The 20,848-nt window shown below is 37.9% G+C and overlaps 1 protein-coding gene across 2 annotated transcripts in view; it reads left to right on the top strand.

The window, feature by feature from the left end:
- Positions 1 to 19,324, top strand: part of LOC133559524 (cadherin-11-like) — a 165,908-nt gene extending 146,584 nt beyond the window's left edge. For both annotated transcript variants that reach the window (XM_061911368.1, XM_061911369.1), the window contains exons 9-16: positions 2,034 to 2,147; positions 4,647 to 4,786; positions 4,891 to 5,027; positions 10,664 to 10,785; positions 10,869 to 10,986; positions 13,212 to 13,463; positions 13,583 to 13,734; positions 17,088 to 19,324. In XM_061911368.1, the coding sequence (XP_061767352.1) occupies positions 2,034 to 2,147; positions 4,647 to 4,786; positions 4,891 to 5,027; positions 10,664 to 10,785; positions 10,869 to 10,986; positions 13,212 to 13,463; positions 13,583 to 13,734; positions 17,088 to 17,456 (1,404 nt within the window). In that variant the 3' untranslated portion in view covers positions 17,457 to 19,324. The remainder of the gene's footprint in view (positions 1 to 2,033; positions 2,148 to 4,646; positions 4,787 to 4,890; positions 5,028 to 10,663; positions 10,786 to 10,868; positions 10,987 to 13,211; positions 13,464 to 13,582; positions 13,735 to 17,087) is intronic.
- The last annotated feature ends 1,524 nt before the right edge of the window (positions 19,325 to 20,848 follow it).

The following is a 20,848-nucleotide window of genomic DNA, read 5'->3' as shown; positions in this document are numbered from 1 at the left end:
CTCTTTGAAATCAGCATCGGGAGAAGCCTTCGCTAATCTCTATTCTCCTTCTCACAGCAGCATGAGCTTTAATCAACCATTCTCTTTCAACTGTGTCCTGACCAAAGCACTTTGCAGAATATTAAGGAGCGGTGTGTGTGTATGTGTGTGTGTGTGTGTGTGTGTGTGCGTGTGTGTGTGTGTGTTCTGGCAATGCTGACTTAATGGGGACATCACTCTGTTTACACAGTCACCTTTAGGGGACTTCTGACGGTATGGGGACCAAATAAAACAGATCTCCTAAAGGGGAACCTTTTTAAATGATAGTCAGATCCATTCTGAAGATGCCTAAGTGATCTTTAAGCTTTGGCCTATAAAACATATTTACTGGTTAATTTAGTAGTTGCGTGCAAATTTGTGTGAATTATGCAAAATTATTTAAATTTGGTCCCCATGAACCATATTAACTCTTTTTCCCGTGGGTCCCCAGTAAGTATGATCAGCACATTACTTCATCAATCCAGAGATTTAAAGACGTGTAAGAGCTAACTGGGCAGTGGTTATTTTACCAAAACGTTTTTATGCCTGCACAACCTGTAGAAAGGGTGGTCCCCACAAGTCACCAACAACTTAGTCCGCCTTCCAAATGATAACCAGTTTGTTTGTGTGTGTGTGTGTGTGTGTGTGTGTGTGTGTGTGTGTGTGTGTGTGTGTGTGTGTGTGTGTGTGTGTGTGCGCGCGTGCGTGTGTGCGTGCGAGGGGCCGTTAGGGACATTATTCAGAATTACCTCTTACATACACTACTGAAATGCTCTTACATACACTACTGAAATGCTCTCACATACACTACTGAAATGCTCTCACATACACTACTGAAATGCTCTTACATACAATACTGAAATGCTCTCACATACACTACTGAAATGCTCTCACATACACTACTGAAATGCTCTTACATACACTACTGAAATGCTCTCACATACACTGGTAAGATCCTCTCACACACACTGGTAAGATGTTCTTATACATATAACTGAAATCCTTGCACACATAATACTAAAATTGTTGTCTCTCAAACGCAATTGGTGTGTGTGTGTGTGCATGAGAGTAAAACATTTTAGTTGTTTATGTGAGAGCATTTCAGTAGTGTATGTAAGAGGTAATTCTGAATAATGTCCCTTACGGCCCCTCATACGTGCGTGCGTGCCTGCGTGTGTGTGTACACGTGCACCTTTCAGTGAATATTATTGCCAAGGTGTGGATGAGTGACGCGTGTGGAAAGAAGGAGGTCATATGCTACACGTTAACTCGCCGCTTGTTGGACACCTTTGATGGCGGCGCGGTGGGGTGGCGCCAAAGTTGAGCGCCGTGACGCTGACAAGACATTTAGACAGAAGCGTCACTTTTGTAGTCGGACTTGGTTACCTTTGGCTTGATGTTGGCTAGACCCGCGTTCCTTGACCATAGGGCCACGGTCAATTGTTGGGCTGCCTAAAAAAAATAATAATAATGTTTCTCAGATGTGATACCCGGTTGTAATACAGTTTCCCACCACTTGTGGCAGTAATGACGACATCAAACAAACAGAAGAAGTCTGAAGCTAAAGTTATTATTATTATTTAGGGATCCAAAAGAGTTCCATTCATAAAAGTGTTAAAAAGAAACAACTTAAGATTAGTAGTATTATTTTACTTTCAACACTTAAGTCTAAATAGCAACTTCCGATCGTTTAGCTGATTTTAAGTTATAATATTTTTTAAGGGATTTTTGTGTTGTTGTTTTTTGCCCTTTTTGTCATAGACAACTGAGTTGTTTTTTTTATTTGTCAAACAGAAAATAAGACTTTTTTTTCAAAATAAAATATTTCAAAGCCTTGAATATGTCAATAATTCATAACAACATTGATTTTGATTCATTATTATGTTTGAGCAATGACAGTTTTATAGAAAAAAAACAGTTGTGTGTTTTTTGAGTCAACATTTGATCTTTTTTCTCGTTACATTTCACCCGTTTGGTCTTTTATTTTACGTTTTGATCGGGTCTTCTCTCTGCAGCGCGTGGACTTTGAGACTAAGAGGTCGTACTCCCTGAGAGTGGAGGGCTTCAACCTGCACGTGGACCCCCAGTATCTGGCCTGGGGCCCCTACAAGGATGTGGCCACCGTCAAGGTGTGTGGGACATGGCATACTTCCTGTAACAAATGCAACTGGAACTTTCAAGTTTAAAAAAAAAATAAACGTGGTAGCATTTTCCAATTTACAGTAAAAAAAAAATTAAAAAAATACAAATAAAATCACTTTAAAATATTACAGGATAAAACTGGCAGCTCAGTCGCTACAATTTAAATAACTGTTAAAAAACACATTAACATACGTAAATTTTACATTTAAAAAAATGGTAGCACAGTCTTTACGATTTTTACCGTAAAAATAAAAAGGGGCAGTGTTTAACATTCACAGAAAATAACTGTAAAAAAAAACAAAAAAACACTAAAATCAGTACATTTTACAGTTAAAAAACGGCAGATCAGTCAATACGATTTTACTGTAAAAATAAAAGTGGTAGGATTTTTCAATTTACGGTAAAAAACTGTAAAACAAAACAAAATCACTGTAAAATATTACTGGAGAAAACTGGCAGCTCAGTCGCAACGATTTTACTGTAAAAATAAGTAGCACAATAAATAACTGGTAAAAAAAAAACACATTAACATACGTACATTTTACAGTCAAAAAGTGGCAGCTCAGTCTTTACGATTTTTACCATAAAAATAAAAGTGGCACTGTTTAACATTCACAGAAAATAACTGTAAAAAAAAAACAAAAAAAACACAAACATCAGTACATTTTACAGTTAAAAAATGGCAGCTCAGTCATTACGATATTACTGTAAAAATAAAAGCAGTAGGATTTTTCAATTTACAATAAAAAACTATTAAAAAATACTGTAAAGTATTACAGAAGAAAACTGGTAGCTCAGTCGCTACGATTTTACTGTAAAAAAATAAGTGGCACTGCTTCGCCATTTACAGTAAATAACTGTTAAAAAAAGACATTGACATACATACATTTTACAGTAAGAAAAAAATGGTAACTCAGTCGTTACGATTTTTACCGTAAAAATAAAAGTGGCAATGTTTAACGTTCACAGAAAATATTTGTAAAAAAATAACAACCCACTAACATCGGTACATTTTACAGTTAAAAACAGCAGCTCAGTCGTTACGATGTTACTGTAAAAATAAAAGTGGTAGGGTTTTTCAATTTACAGTAAATAACTAAAAAAAAAAACACTGACATACGTACATTTTACAGTTTCAAAAAATGACAGCTCAGTCGCTACAGTGGCCCTGTTTCACCATTTACAGTAAATAACTGCATTAAAATAACAGTGACATATGTACATTTTACAGTTAAAATATGGCAGCTAGATCATTATGATTTTACTGTAAAAATACAATTGGTAGTGTTTTTCAATTCACAGTAAATACCTGTAAAAAAAAAAATCACGGTAAAATATTACAGTAGAAAATTGGCGGTTTAGTCGCCAGAAATTTATGGTTAAAATAAAGTGGTACTGTTTTACCATTTACAGTAAATAACTGTAAAAAAAAACAAAAAACAAAAAAAACAAAGCACTAACATACGTAAATTTTACAGTAAAAAAATGGCAGCTATGTCGCTATGATTTTCACCATAAAAATAAAAGTGGTACTGTTTTACCATTTACCGTAAATAATTGCCAAATAATACACTGGCATACGTAAATTTTACAGTAAAAAAATTGCAGCGTAGTCTCTACGGTTTTACTGTAAAAAAAAATAAAGGGCCACTGTTTTACCATTTACAGTAAATACCTGTAAAAAAAACAAAAACAAAACAAAGCACTAACAAACGTACATTTTACAGTAAAATAATGTCAGCTCCGTCGCTGCAATTTTTACCGTAAAAATAAAAGTGACACTGATTTACCATTTACAGTAAATAACTGTATAATAATACACTGACATACGGAAATACAAATATTTAATTTAAAAAAATAAAAGTTTTACCATTTACAGTAAAATAACTGTAAAAAACAAACAAAAACACTGACATAAGTATTTTTTACAGTAAAAAAACTGGCAGCTCATTTACTTGAATTTTACTGTAAAACTAAAGGTGGTAGCGTTATTCAATTTAAATTTGCCTTTAAGTACTTTTAAAATTTACAGTAATTCATTGTAAAAACAAAAATGGTAGATATTAAGGTAAAAATGGCACCTGAGTCACCGAAAAACACCACTAAAATTGTCCTGTTGACTAAAAGTGGTAGCATTTTTTATTTATTTACATTACTTCTGTAATGTAAATAAATTATATCGTGTAAAGATACTGCTCAATTGTTTAAATTTTTCTGTTAAAAAAAGTGGCAGTGTCTTTTAATTTACAGTAATTCACTGTGAAAACCAAAATTGGTATATTTTAAAGTAAAAAAAAAAAGTGTAGCTCAGTTCCAAGGATTTTACTACACAAATAAAAGTGGTAGCATTTTTTCCATTTACAGTAATTCACTGTAAAACAAAAACACTGATCATAGATTTCACGGTAAAAAAAAAATAGACTGGCAGCTCAGTCACTCATATTTTACTGTTAAAACAAAAGTGATAGAGTTTTTAATGTTGGCAGATATCTGTGGAGGACGCCGACGAGCCTCCGGTCTTCGTGGCGCCCTCGTACACCTTCGAGGTGGAGGAGAACGCCCCTGGGGGGACCCAAGTGGGTCGGGTCCACGCCAAGGACACGGACGTGGCCAACAACCCAGTCAGGTAACACACACAAACACACGTACACACACACACACACACACACACACACACACACGAACACTTTCTCCTGTGGAGCCGTACTAAAGTTGGTGCCCTGGTCCCAGGTACATGATCCCTCGCTACACGGACGTGGAACAGTTCTTCAGCATCAACGCAGAGGACGGCATGATCACCACCACCAGACCTCTGGACCGGGAGGCCCAGGCCTGGCACAACATCTCTGTGTCAGCCACGGAGATAGGTGAGACCCCCAGCGCCTTTTGGACCTTAGACCAGAGACCTTACATCGGGGACCTTAGAACGCCGTCTTTACACTGCCGAACTCAGAACAGCGACCTTACACCAGGGACCCTAAACCGGGGACCTTAGAACCGCGAGCTTGGACCTTTAACCGGGGACCTTAGACCGCCGACCTTGGATCCAAGACCCTATACTGCAGACCTTAGACCACTGACCTTAAATGGCGAACTTAGTCCGCCGACCGTAGACGGCCGACTTTAAACTGGGGACCTTAGATTAGCGGCCTTAGACCGCCGATCCATACACTGTTGACCTTAGACGCCGAACTTATACTCTGAACTTAGACCATCGACCTTAGACCGCCGACCTTAGACGCTGAACTTAGACTGCCTGAGCCTGTCAACCTTAGACGGCCGCCCTTAGACAGCCGACCTGAGACCCGTGACCTTAAACCGCAGACCTTAGACCGCCGACCCAAGACAACAAACTTAGATCACTGACCTTACATTGATGACCTTAGACCGCCGACCTTAGATGATGAACTTAGACCGTCGACCTTAGACTGCCGACCTTAGACTGTTGACCTTAGACATCAACCTTAGACGCTGAACCTAGACCGTCGACCTGAGCCCGTCAACCTTAGACTGCCACCCTTACACCGCCAACTTTAGACCATAGACCTGAGCCTCATGACCTTAAACCGTTGACCTTAAACCGCCGACCTAAGAGACCAAACTTAGACAACTGACCTTAGATTGATGACTTTAGACCGCTGACTTTAGATGCTGAACTCAGACCGTTGATCTTAGACGCTGACCTTAGACCGCCAACCTGAGACTCGTGACCTTATACCGCTGACCTAAGACGTCAAACTTAGACCACTGACCTTAGACTGTTGACATTAGACCGCCAACCTTAGATGCGAAACTTAGACCGCCAACTTCAGACCGCCTACCTGAGACCCGTGAACTTAAACTGCTGACCTTATACCGCCGACCTAAGATGCCAATCTTAAACCGCTGACCCTAGATGCCGAACTTAGACCGTCAACCTTAGATCACCAACCTGAGACCCGTGACCTTAAACCACTGACCTTAGACCGCCGACCTAAGACATTGAACTTAGACCACTGACCTTAGACTGTTGACCTTAAACCGCCAACCTTAGACAAAAAACTTAGACCGTCAACCCTAGACCGCGTACCTGAGACCCATGACCTTACACCGATGACCTTAGACCGCCGACCTAAGATGCCAAACTTAGACCACTGACCTTAGACCGCTGACCTTAGACCGCCGACCGTACACTGTTGACTTTAGACGCCAAACTTAGACCGTCGACCTTACACCGCCATCTTAGACCCGTGACCTTAAAACGCTAACCTCAAACCGCCGAACTTAGACCACTGACCTTACACTGTTGACCTTAGACCGCCAACCTAAGACGCCAAACCTAGACCACTGACCTTAGATTGATGACCTTAGACCGCTGACCTTAGACTGTTGACCTTAAACCGCCAACCGTAGACGCCAAACTTAGACCACCGACCTTAGACTGTTGACTTTGGACTGCCGACCTTAGACTGCCGACCTTAGACCACCGACCTTAGACCGTTGACCTTAGACCACTGACCTTAGACGCTGAACTTACACCACAAATCTTAGACCACAGACCTAACACAAGCGGTCTAAGGACTTCCGACCTTAGACAGGGGCCATACCAACCTTTCCACCAGGGGCCACATCCCGAATAGTCCCAGCCTGTGGGGGCCGTTTGATGTTTTATTTAGTGTCAGAACACGACTGTGCATTAAGAAAGTGTCTTATCACTTTAATGAGCGTGTGGCACACTCACTAGCTGTACTGACACTGCACTGATACGGTTAGTAGTTTGTCATGCTATATTTTTACAGTGAATTACTATAACTGGATAAATAGTATACATTTTATTGTTTCAGCAAAATCCTGGTGACAGAGCTGCCAGTTGTTTTTACAGTAAGTTACTGTAAATTGAAATACGCTACCACAAATATATTTACGGTAAATCTTTGGCAACTGAGCTGCCAGTTTTTACGTCGAAGTGTTTATTTATTTATTTTTTTTGGAGTCAATTTCTTTATTGGCTTTGAAAATTGCAAAATTACCTAGAGGTACCTTGACTGGGTGGGCTCTCAGTGCTGCTGGAGTGATCGCCAATTGCCAAAGTGCCAAGGGCAGCATGGTGCTGTTGGATTTTCAGTGAAAAAATTAAATAAATACATACAAAAAAAAATATTTAAAAAAAGAATAAAAGTATAAAAATAAAACAAATTAGTAAAATGTTTTACAAAAAAAAATAAAAAATAAAAAATAAATAAATGAAAACTAAAACAATTTAAGAAACATTAAAAAATAAAAATAATAAGATAAAATTGTTAAAAAATAAAATAAACTAAAATATATTTGTTTTAAATTAAATACATTTAATTAAAAAAAAAAGGGATTGTCAGTTAGTGGCAAAATAGTAACGTATTTTTACAGTAAAATTCTGGCGATTAAACTGCATGATTTTGTACCGTAAAATGTATTATTTATTTTATATTTATTATATAATTTATTTTACTATTTAATTCATTTGTCCGGTGTGGGAACCTTCAAAGCACGCCTGAAGTGCCACCACGTGGACGGGCGCGTAGCTCGAAATAAAATACGCCGCTCGCCACAAACGCTAACGGTGCGGAAAAGGAACGAAAGCTGACTCGACGGGGTCCCCCCCCTCACAGGCAACACCACCCCTGCCCTGGCCCCTCCCGCCCTCCGGTTGCAAGCGAGCCACTAGGGGCCCCACCCAGGCTCTCCCCGCCAAGCGCCGTGCGGTTTCCCTCACAGGCGCACTTGACGCCAGATGGCCAGATGGAAACAGGCTCCCAGCCCGCAGAGTCGAGAGCGAGGCAGGCAACTCTGACCACTAACGGGCCCCGGGGAAGCTAAGTAGAGGCCTCATAATGACGGGGTGGGGAAACCAAAAAATAAATAAAATAAAAAAACAGAGCTGTAGTTTCCGTTCCTAAAAAAAACGGTGATACAGAATAAAAAAAATATTTTAACTCTTTAGTGATCAAACGACACAACGTAGCTCAGACCTACTTCCTGTTCCTGTCTACGGGGCTAACCCTTCTGGGTAATGTAGTATATAAACATGTACTTCCCAGTTGGCATGTATTCATATATTTATTTAACATGTATTGATCCCGGGTAAGACAATTAAGCACATATTTTCATATACATGTTAGAGATGTTGAGGTGTGATGATAATCTCTCATCGTCATTAGCGCCATAGATGGCCCCCACAACAGTTCACAAATGCTTTTAACGTGTTGGGACAATAATCACTCAAAGTGTTTACAAAGCACAAGGAAGAAGAATCTAAATGAAAACTTGAAAATCCGCAATTCCGCGAGGGACTGCATGTGAATGGCGCCGATACCCATGAGTCAAACTGAAATGCTAACTTTAGCATGCCGACACATGCAACGCAACATGATTTCTAGAAGAACAACATTAGTTAAAATGCAGGCATATTATGTTAGTATGCTAAGTTAGCATACATTCAACATTAGATAACATTCTAGCATAAAATGTTAGCATGCTAACAAAGAATGAGTTAGCATACTTCTTAGATGGGGCAAAATATCAAAAAACAGGATTTCTAGGACATTATTTAAAATGCAGGCATTTTATGTTAGTATGCTAACTTAGCATAGTTCTAAGATGATGCCAAGTATCAAAAAGAAAATTTTTAGGTTTAATTTGTTACATAAACACAATTAGCTAAAATACTAGCGTAAAACTTTAGCATATAAATATTAGCATGTTAACAATGGCGTGCCAATAATCCAAAATCCAAGCATTGTAGGTGTAAACATACACAATTTGTAAAAATGCTAGCATAAAAATGTCAGTATGCTAACATAGGATGAGTTAGCATTCATCTAAGATGGGGCAAAGGATCAAAAAACATGATTTTTACAGTAAAAAAAATTACTTAAAATGCAGGCATATGATGTTACTATGTTAAGTTAGCATACTTCTAAGGTAGCGTCAAGTGTCCCAATTTGTTTTTAGGTTCAAACAAACAAAATTAGCTAAAATACAAGCATAAAACTTTAGCATACAAACGTTAGCTTGTTAACATTGACAGCAAGGGGTTGCTGGGAAACTGTCCTAAAAGTGTTCACTCGATAGATTCTCACGCATGACTAGTGTGTGTGTGTGTGTGTGTGTGTGCGTGTTCTGGCAATGCTGACTTAATGGGGACATCGCTCAGTTTACACACCTTTAGGGGACCTCTGACGATATGGGGACCAAAAAAAGCAGGTCCGCTAAAGGGAAACCTTTTTAAATGATAGTCAGAACCATTCTGAAGATGCCTAAGCAATTTTTGAAAGTGTTCGTGATCCCCATGAACCATATTAACTCTTTTTCCCCAGGGTCCCCAGTAAGTATGATCAGCTCATTACTTCATCAATCCAGAGATTTAAAGACATGTATGAGCTAACTGGGCAGTGGCCATTTTACCTATTTTTTAAATGCCTCCACAACCTGTAGAAAGGGTGGTCCCCACAAGTCACGATCAACAACTTGTAGAAAGGGTGGTCCCCACAAGTACTGAACAACAACTTGGTCCCCATTTCAAATGATAACCAGATTGTGTGTGTGTGTGTGTGTGTGCGTGTGCGTGTGTGTGTGTGTGTGTGTGTGTGTGTGTGTGTGTGTGTGTGTGTGTGTGTGTGTGTGTGTGTGTGTGTGTGTGTGTGTGTGTGTGTGTGTGTTCTGTAACGCTGACTTAATGGGGAAATCGCTCTGTTTACACAGTCAGACCTTTAGGGGACCTCTGACGGTATAGGGACAAAAAAACAGGTCCCCTAAAGAGAAACCTTTTTAAATAACGGTCGGATCCATTCTGAAGATGCCTAAGTGATTTTTAAAACATTTTTGCGATCCCCATGAACCATAATAAATATTTTTCCTCAGGGTCCCCAGTATGTATGATCAGCACATTACTTCATCAATCCAGAGATTTAAAGACGTGTATGAGCTAACTGGGCAATAGAAAGGGTGGTCCCCACAAGTCATGATCTACAACTTGGTCCCCATTCCAAATGATAACCTGTGTGTGTGTGTGTGTGTGTGTGTGTGTGTGTGTGTGTGTGTGTGTGTGTGTGTGTGTGTGTGTGTGTGCGTGCGTGCGTGCGTGCGTGTGTGTGTGTGTGCGTGTGTGTGTGTGTGTGTGTGTTCTGACTTAATGGGGACCCTCACTCTGTCTACACAGTCACCTTCAGGGGACTTCTGACGGTATGGGGACCAAAAAAAACCAGGTCTCCCAAAGGGAAACTTTTTTAAATGATAGTCAGATCCATTCTGAAGATGCCTAAGTGATTTTTGAAAGTTTTTGTGATCCCCATGAACCATATTAACTATTTTTCCCCAGGGTCCCCACTAAGTATAATCAGCACATTACTTCATCAATCCAGAGATTTAAAGATGTGTATGAGCTAACTGGGCAGTAGAAACGGTGGTCCCCACAAGTCATGATCAACAACTTGGTCCCCATTCCAAATGATAACCAGTGTGTGTGTGTGTGTGTGTGTGTGTGTAGGAGGACACCACCAAGACACAAAAGTGCGCGTCAACATTGTGGTGAAAGACAAAAATGACAACGCCCCAGAGTTCGCAACCAACAATGAAGTCCTCATGTGTGAAAATGTGACGCCGGGAAAGGTAAGTGGGCGTGTTTTTACGTGTGCGTGTGTGTGTGTGCGTGTGTGTGCGTGTGCACATTGAACACGTGCACCTCCTTGCAGGTGATCGAGACCATCAGCGCGGTGGACAAGGACGAGATGGCGCACAGACAACACTTCACCTTCAGCCTGGCTCCAGAGGTTGCCCACAACCACAACTTCTCCTTGAAAGACAACAGAGGTGGGCGGAGTCGGCATAGTTTTAAATTGGTGCCGTGATTTTTAGATTCAAACGAACACCATTAGCTAAAATGCGTTAGCAAGTAAACTTTAGCATGCCATCGTAGACGTTAACATTCTCACAAAGCGGTGCTAATTATCAAAATCAAGTGTAAACATTAGAAAAAAACTATAGCATAAAATGGTAGCATGTTGACGTTAGCATGCTAATATTAGCATGCTAGCGTAGAATGAGTTAGCATACTTCTTAGATGGGGCCAAGTATCAAAAATGTCACTTGTGCAACCACGCCGTGTGCTAACACTTAACGTCACCCTGAAGCTAGTTTTTCTGACAAAACAAAGCACGTCTATATACATAATTCGAAAAATACTCCAGCTCAGAAACTTAAAATAAATCATGCTTTTATTTTCTCATAGTAGAATGTTGAGGCCTTATTTGATGCAGCAGGCACTTTAAAAAGCAGCCGTCAGCGCTATAAACTAAAAAGATACACAGAACAACCCCAAAAAAAATAATTATTACACTTAATAGTACCCAGATTAGAATGTTTGTGTCAACGCGAGTGAAAACAAATATAAATTTTTCACTCTCGTTGTCTATTTCCGCTGCTCAAATTCATTGTGTCTTGCCATGCAGAGTAGACAGTATCTCCGAGATGTTGTCCAGTTTGCGATGAAGTACGAAATCGTCTTCTTATTCTTCTTCCAAATTGTCGATGCACCTTTTTCTTACATCCCTGGCATCTTTTTGGAGGATTGAACTTGACAAAAAGCGGCACAAAGCACGTCCACGCCTGCCGCATTAATTGCATGGCGGTCTCGCATCCTATGATGGAGTTAAAGCACTGCTTCAAAGCAGGAGAGCGGCGGCCAGGATAGAGAGCAGGATGTTGTGAGCAAGAATTTAGTGTGGCCGTGACGAAAGAGAGGATGTGGCGGCGGTGGCGAGCGTTGGCAGGACGCTGTGAGCAACAGATGACACTCAGGAGGAAGATGCTGCTTTTTTTCATCTCGAATAGATTTTGTTTTGTTTCGCTTCCAAGCGGCTTTTTTCTTCAGCTGCTTGCCAAACATGAAACATCCACAGAGATTAGCAGAGGAAATAAAGTGCAAGTCGCTTTAAATCATAACAAAGTACTAGTTTGCTGCTGACAGTTACTTGTTTATGTATTCTTTCTACTGTAGTACTGTATGTCTACATATATACATATATACAAATATATATATATATATATATATATATATATATATATATAGATACATATATACATATACATATAGTATATTCCGCATATATATATATATATATATATATATATAGTATATATATATATAGTATATTCCGCATATATATATATATATATATATATATATATACACAGTATATTCCGATATATATAGCTGTTTTCAATTAGATATATATATATATATATATATATATATATATATATATATATATATATATATATATATATATATATATGTATATATGTGTATATATATATATATATATATATATACTGTATATATATATATATATATATATATAGCCAAATATACGTTAAGGGAGCAAAATCCCCTGATGAGCAGGGAAAATTTCGAATAATATTTTTCCTGCATATATGTATATGTCATGTCTGTTGATCATGTTTCTGTTTGGCCATGTGATTTTTGTTTTTTGGTCACTCAGTTCCTGCTTTTTCACTCTCGTTTTGTCACCATAGCAACCATTAGCTTCACCTGTGTCACATTTGGAGTCCGCACCTGTTTCCACTAATCATGTCATTTATTTAAACCGAAAGTTGCCAGGAAGTCAGCCTGGTGACTTTACCTCTGATACTGTCCATAGTTAGGCTTCTTGCCATGCCACCTAAGTTTTTGTTTTTTCATGCCACAGTTATCGAGTTTTGTTTCATCTTCATAGTTTCTGCCTTTGTGCAAGTTTTTGTATTATTAGCCAAGTTTTTGTACTTCCGCCTTGTGCGCGCCTTTTGTTCCTTTTTTTTTATATTAATAAATATTTCCTTACTTTCACGCCTTGCCCGCTCCAACTTTCCTTTGCATTCCAGGAAAACAACCCTCAAGTCCACGTTTTGACGATATATATATATATATATATATATATAATTATTATTATTATTATTTTTTTTTAATTAATCAATTCAGATTTAGGATGAATCACGATGATTGGTCCTCTCTAACGATGACCTTCACGTCCCAACAGACAGCACTGCCAGCGTCTACGTGCTGCGCAAAGGATTCAGCCGCCTGACGCAGGACGTCTACTTCCTGCCCGTGGAGATCGGCGACAACGGCGCCCCGGCTCTGAGCGCCACCAACACGCTGACCATCCGCGTGTGCTCGTGCGACGGCAAGGACACCATCTTGTCTTGCAACGTGGAGCCCTACGTGCTGCCCGCCGGCCTCAGCACGGGCGCGCTCATCGCCATCTTGGCCTGCATCGTCATTCTGCTGGGTCAGCACTTCCGGCGTTATTTGTCTTTCTTTACGCTTTTGCACAACACGCATGCTAATTCAACTCTCCGTCATCACGCCGGATAATTATTGTCATTTCCTGTGTTGGCGTGTGAGCAGCCATCGTGGTGTTGTTCGTGGCGCTGAGGCGGCAGAAGAAGGAGCCGCTGATCGTGTTCGAGGAGGAGGACATCCGCGAGAACATCATCACGTACGACGACGAGGGCGGCGGCGAGGAGGACACGGAGGCTTTCGACATCGCCACGCTGCAGGTAGAAATTGCATGATTGGCCGTGACGCATGTGCGTTCATTTTAGGCTGAAAGTAAAAATTGGACAATTTTTTTTCCTATCGACGTAACGGTCTTATTATGTTATTGCACAGTGGGAATAAATAGCTGATATTTATGTGTTTATTTCTACTTTGTAAAACCTATGGAGTATTTTTTTTATTATTGATTCATGTCTGAAAAGCAATTCTTATTTATTCTATTCTACTTTTTTTTTAAATAATAAAAAATTAAGAATTAAAAAGAAAAAAATTATAATCATGAACTGTTTGTTATTTTGTAAAAAAAAGCCCTTTTTACAAAAATAACACATTGCGAGAATCGTGTCGAGTCGATAATCGATTCTGAATCAAATCGTCACCCCAAGAATCGGACTCAGTTCTAATCGTGAACCCCTTGTCCAGATCTGCACAAAATGTTAATAACGTCAAAATTATGATAGTCAGACCAAAGTTATGGTTAACAACATGTTAATTACATGTTAATAACATGAAAGCAAAAAAGGTTAGCTTAAAAAAGTTGTTGGACCGAACATTTTTGCAACACAAACATAGCACAAACAAATGGAACATGTTTAGGGCGAATTTATACACACAAAAAACACACATACACACACATATATATATATATATATATATACATATATATATATATATATATATATATATATATATATATATATATATATATATATATATATATATATATATATATACATATATATATATACACACATGTATGTATATGTATATATATATATATATAAATACATGTATGTATATGTATATATATATATATATGTGTGTGTGTATATATAAACATACATGTGTGTATGTATATATATATGTATATATATATGCATATATATATATATATGAAGAGTTCATATTCAAAAGCAGATAAATCCATTTTGACCGATTCTGTATATTAACGGTTTTCTGCCTGCTGGTGTTGCCGGTACATGTACAAGCGTACAATGGTTTATTTAATATCAACATAAGCAAGTCATGAAAGCCTAAACTTTTAAGAAATGCTGATGTAATGAATGGCTTTCAAGTAAGAGTGTTTGATGTGGTTTTACGTCAAAAGCAGATATATCCAAATTATGATATGTCGCAAAAACAGATTTCTCCAAAATCGTTTTCTTTGCGGTCGTTATTTCGCATAATATTCAAGATAAAGATAGAGAGAAAAACAGAACGTGAAATTTATCGAAAGCCACATTTCAACGTAACAACTGTTCACATTTCTTTACTTCATTATTTAATAGTTTCGATCCCTTGGTACGTATAAATCTAGCTGTCCCTGCGAACATTGTTTTTTCGTACTTGCTAACCGGACATACTTTTTTGGAACTGTGACCTCACATATTTACCTTGTGCTTTTCAGCACAAAATGAAAAAACAAAAAAAACAGTGTTGCAATGAAGACAATGTTTTATTAATAAAACAACCACAAATGCTCAACCTGGTTTGCCTATCAAAAACACTCCTGTGCAGATAACAGCTCACTCATCATCGCTATCGACGTTAGCTCCATGCTCGACAACATCGTTTAATGCAGCGGTGTAAAATTCACGGACACGCATGCTAGCGCCAACATCAAATAATAACTTCAACACGTCAGTTTTTTTCGCTGGCTTAACATTGTTCACAGGAGAAGCTTCCAAATTATTCATAAGTGGATAACAACACTGAGTGAGTCCGTGCGCACCGCCATTTTGTTTGTCATGTGATCCCGTACTGCAGCGCTGGTTGGGCAAACGGATATATCGGCTTTTGTGGTAGATGATCCATGGCGCTTATCGGCCGTTGCAATAAATCGCTGAACTAAATGACGTTAAAAGCGGCATTTGTCCGCATTTGCAAACACATTGATTTTGGTATACCACAATAGAAGTGGCGGACTATATATTACCGAGGCTGGGCTAAACTTTATCAAAATGGCGTTTATCGGTTTTTGCGTATGAACTCTTCATATATACATACATATATATATATGTATATACACACACACATGTATGTTTATTTTATATATGTGTGTAAGTATATATATATATATATATATATATACATACACACACATTTGTTTATTTTTATATGTGTGTATATATATATATATACATACACACATATATAAAATAAACATACATGTGTGTGTGTGTATATATATATATATATATATATATATATATATATATATATATATATATATATATATATATATATACACATATGTGTGTGTGTGTTTTGTGTAAATATATGGTTGTGCTACGTTTGTTCTGCAAATATGTTTGGTCCAACTATCATAATTTTAAAGTTTTTTTTATTAATATTTGTTTTATTGTTTTTTTTCTTCATTCATCCATTCACCTTTTACATAATATCCCTACGTTAAAAAAAAAAAAAACTCAATATTTAGTTTTTTAATAGATTTTTGAATATCATGATTATATTTGAAATAAGGATGAATAAAAATCGAACCATTTTTGATAGTATTCAATTTTTGTAGAACATGATTGGTCGGAAATTACAGCACAAATTTAGCAAAATCTTAAAACAAATCAAAATCTAACCCTCCCCCCCATTGTTTTTTATTAATATTTTTTTAATTATTTTTTTCCTTCATTCAACCATTTACCTTTTACTTAATATCCCTACATTTAAAAAAAAAAAATTAAATCAATATTTAGTTTTTTACTAGCTTTTTGAATATCATGATTATATTTGAAATAAGGATGAATAAAAATCTAAACATTTTTGATAGTATTAAATTTTTGTAGAACATGATTCGTAGGAAATTACAGCACAAATTTAGCAAAATCTTAAAACAGATCAAAATATAATCCACCCCCCCATTAGTTTGATCACCTGTTGGCGTCCACAACCTACTCAGAGGCCTAGTGGATGGAGTGTCCGCCCTGAGATCGGTAGGTTTTGAGTTCAAACCCCGGCCGAGTCATACCAAAGACTATAAAAATGGGACCCATTACCTCCCTGGTTGGCACTCAGCATCAAGGTTTGGAATTGGGTGTTGAATCACCAAAAATGATTCCCAGGCGCGGCCACCGCTGCCGCCCACTGCTCCCCTCACCTCTCAGGGGGTGATCAAAGTTGATGGGTCAAATGCAGAGAATAATTTCGCCACACCTAGTGTGTGTGTGTGACTATCATTGGTACTACTGGACTACTATAATGTTGCAACTTTGAGTGGCCTTGAGGAAGACTATTTGTTCCCAGAAAACCTGCATCAAGTCTTTGGTGGAACATAAGTTTCCACCCAAGTCCTTGGTCACAAGTCCACAGTTTGCAGATTAACGCTCATGTCTTCCCTCAGAACCCAGACGGCGCCAACGGTTTCCTGCCCAGGAAGGACATGAAGCCGGAGCTCCAGTTCCCCCTCAGGCCCGGCGGCCACCCGGCGGCCAACAGCGTGGACGTGGACGACTTCATCAAGACCCGCGTCGCCGAGGCCGACGGCGACCCCACGGCACCCCCGTACGACTCCATCCAGATCTACGGCTACGAGGGCCGGGGGTCCCTGGCGGGCTCGCTGAGCTCGCTGGAGTCGGTGACCACCGAGTCCGACTTGGATTATGACTATCTGCAGAGCTGGGGCCCCAGGTTCAAGCGGCTGGCGGATTTGTACGGGACCAAAGACTGCTGCGTTCACGACGACGACGACGACGACGGCGAGGACTCTTAACGCCCACCCCAGACCCTGCCCCCGAACCCTGTGAGGACGCTAGACTCTTTCCGACCGATCAGTTCCACGATTCCCTCCCAGATGATTTGTTAGCCACCAACGGACGGCGTCGGGTTCCTTCCACAATTAGCAAGAAGTCCTTCGACATGAATTAGTCTTTAGTTGAAATTAGAGGTTCTGGACCCACAGACTTCCGGACTGGTTCCTGAGAGAGCTTTTACTCCCTTTACAAGGTTCCTCTCTCTGGGGAGCCACCCTTCTTGGACCTGGTCCCCACAAGAACCGAACGGTTTTGTTTTTTTCTGGGTTGTTGCTGCCGTGACGATACGGAGCGTGTCTTCACGGCATGGTGGCCTTAAAATAAATAACTAAACAACTCCAGGTGGCGCGCAACGAACGGACAATGTCCAGACCGCCGGTAGCTTTCCTGCGGACCAAGACCGGGACTGAGGCCGGAGGACTTTCTTCGCCCCTTCGCTCACACAAGCAGACGTCCAAAAGAACTTGGTTTTCAAGTCGGAAAAGAAAAGTCCCATTACCCGCTTTCATTGGTGACGATCAATCACAACGAGTAAAAAAAACAACAACCCTGTGAGCTCGAAGAGAAAAAAAAACGCCTTAAACTCAACCTACACTCGCACCGCGGTGCGTTCTTTTTTGGTTCCAACGTGCTGACGAGCGCCGCTTCCGCTCCGAGGGAACCGGGAACGAGCTGGGGGGCTCGTTTTCCCCTCCGCAACATCTGTTGCATCAACACGTGTTGCGAACGTGCAGCCAGGACGCCATCACGGAGTCCGAATGCTGCCAAAACTCCGAAAACACACTTAAATGTTTTTACTCACGCCCAACAATGCGCAAGTAAAAAAAATGTTTCTCAATTAAATAAAAACAACAACAACAAAAAAATAACCTGCCAGGAATGTAGCGATTTGCAAGGATAAAGAACATTTTCTTCATTAAAAAAACGTATTTACATGTAAAAGACAAGTATTTTTTGCAAGTAAAAAAAGTGTAAAAACCTTATTCTGCAAAAGCTTTTTTTTTTTCACAAAAATGATTTGTAAGTAAAAACAACAATACTCTACTAAAAACGATTTCAAACTTTCAAAAAAATATACATCGATTGTTCTTTAATTAAAAAAAAATAAAAATATTACTTGCGTATGGTGCCGTCTGCCAAAAATAAAGAAGAAGAAGGGTGTGGGGGTGGGGGGGTCACCCTACTGGTTGATCTTGTTTCGCGAACTTCGGGTGGTGGGTGGAATATTACTGCTAAACTTAAGAAAATAGTTTTTATTCTTGCAAATCTTTTTTTTTTTAACTAATGAAAGATGTTGGGTATTTTTCACTTGCAAATTGTCGGGCGTGAGAAGAAACATGTTTGTGTGTTTGTGGAGTTTGGGCAGTCATTTCACTCCACCCTTCATCTTGAACCTTGTTTTTAATTATTATTGTAATTATTTTTTACTCAGTATTATCATTATTATTATAATCACCATTTTCTTTGGCGTCGCAGGCTGAACTGGTTTGACTCTCCAGTCCGACCAGTTCAGCCTGCGGACAGAGTTATGATCTTTCTTTGCTGCTTGTTTTTCTTCTTTTTTTTCTTTTTTCAGCCTCGTTTTTATTCTTCTTCTGTCGAGTTTTTATGGTACCGATTTGTACGATTTTAAAAGTTATTATTTGAGTATACATGCAGAATATTCCAGTATTACAGCGGGGGAGGGGAGGAAAAAAAAAGAAATGATTCAGCATCACACTTATATTTTCTCAACATTGTACCGTTGCTTTACTATGTGCTTCAATCTCTGGAGCGAAAAAAACAACATCAAAAAAACTTTGAAATAAATACTGTTTTTATGAAATGATACTGGACTACACTTTGTCGTCTATTGTTCCTTAAAATCTTTTTTTTTTTTTTTTTAATTGACTACTCTGTACTCAGTTGTAATGCACTTTTCCACCATGTGTGGCAGTAGTGACAACCACAAACAAACAGAAAAAGTCTGAAACCAAATTGAGGTTCTTAAGCGCAAAAATGATGACTAATGTGGCAAAGCTGTATTTTCATACGTACTTAAATTTTATTGGGTCAATTTAATTTATCATTAATTTAGTTGAAATATTTTTTCAGTGCTATGTAATTGTATGTGCATTTATTTTTCATCAGTTTTATGATGTTTGATGATTTTATTATAATCTGCCTGACCTAAGCCTTGATAATAATAATTTTGATTAATGCATGGTTTCATGCATTAATCACAAATTCATTTAACAAATGTTATCCTGTTAAACTGTAAATAAGTTAGATATAATTATTAAATATGATTAAAATCATAATATACATTTTTAGAAAAAAAATAAAAAAATAAAAATAATAAATATATATATTTATTTTTTTTTCTTCAAAAAATATATATAGAATATATAGTACCTTTTATTTCCTGAGTATATATATATATATATATATATATATATATATATATATATATATATATATATATATATATATATATATATATGTATATATATATATATATATATATATATATATATGTAGGTGTGGGAAAAATCACAAGACTACTTCATCTCTACAGAACTGTTTGATTGTGGGAACCCCTCATGAAACAGTTCTGTAGAGGTGAAGTAGTCTTGTGATTTTTCCAACACCTACATATTGCGCTCTACCACGGTATCGAGCACTATTCTCTGGATAATCCAATCAAGACATAATGTATATATATATATATATATATATATATATATATATATATATATATATATATATATATATATATATATATATATATACACACATACATTTATGTATATATATATATATATATATATATATATATATGTATATATATATATATATACACACACATACATGTATGTGTATGTATATATATATATATATATACTGTATATACATACATATATATATATATATATATATATATATATATATATATATATATATAAACATTTTTATCGACTTTTTTTAAAATGTGATTTGTTTTTTGTGCACCCCTAGTTACCGCATTTTTCAGCAGGCAAACTCGGAGTAAACAATATAAACAATATTCTATCACCAATTATAGACCAAATAACATTTTGTGATGTATTGTTATTGCAAGAGGCTGCAATATAAATCACAATATAGGTTTTAGTGCTATATCGCCCATCCCTAATTCAAATTTACAGCCTGCTAAACTCTCCAATGCATCATTTCCTCCAAGTATCAGGCGTGTTTTGTGTTGGAACGCAATTCAATGCAACAGTAGAAAAATGAAAAAAGCCATTCAGTTTTAATCAAAATAATCTAAAGAAAAGCACAGCAATATAAAATATCAAATGACACTTTTACTTACTTTAAATTAAATGTACCC

The sequence above is a fragment of the Nerophis ophidion genome, linkage group LG09 (genome assembly GCF_033978795.1).
Source record: "Nerophis ophidion isolate RoL-2023_Sa linkage group LG09, RoL_Noph_v1.0, whole genome shotgun sequence".
Taxonomy (NCBI): domain Eukaryota; kingdom Metazoa; phylum Chordata; class Actinopteri; order Syngnathiformes; family Syngnathidae; genus Nerophis; species Nerophis ophidion.
Note: the sequence above shows the minus strand (reverse complement) of the source record. Positions and strands in the feature narration are given on the sequence as shown.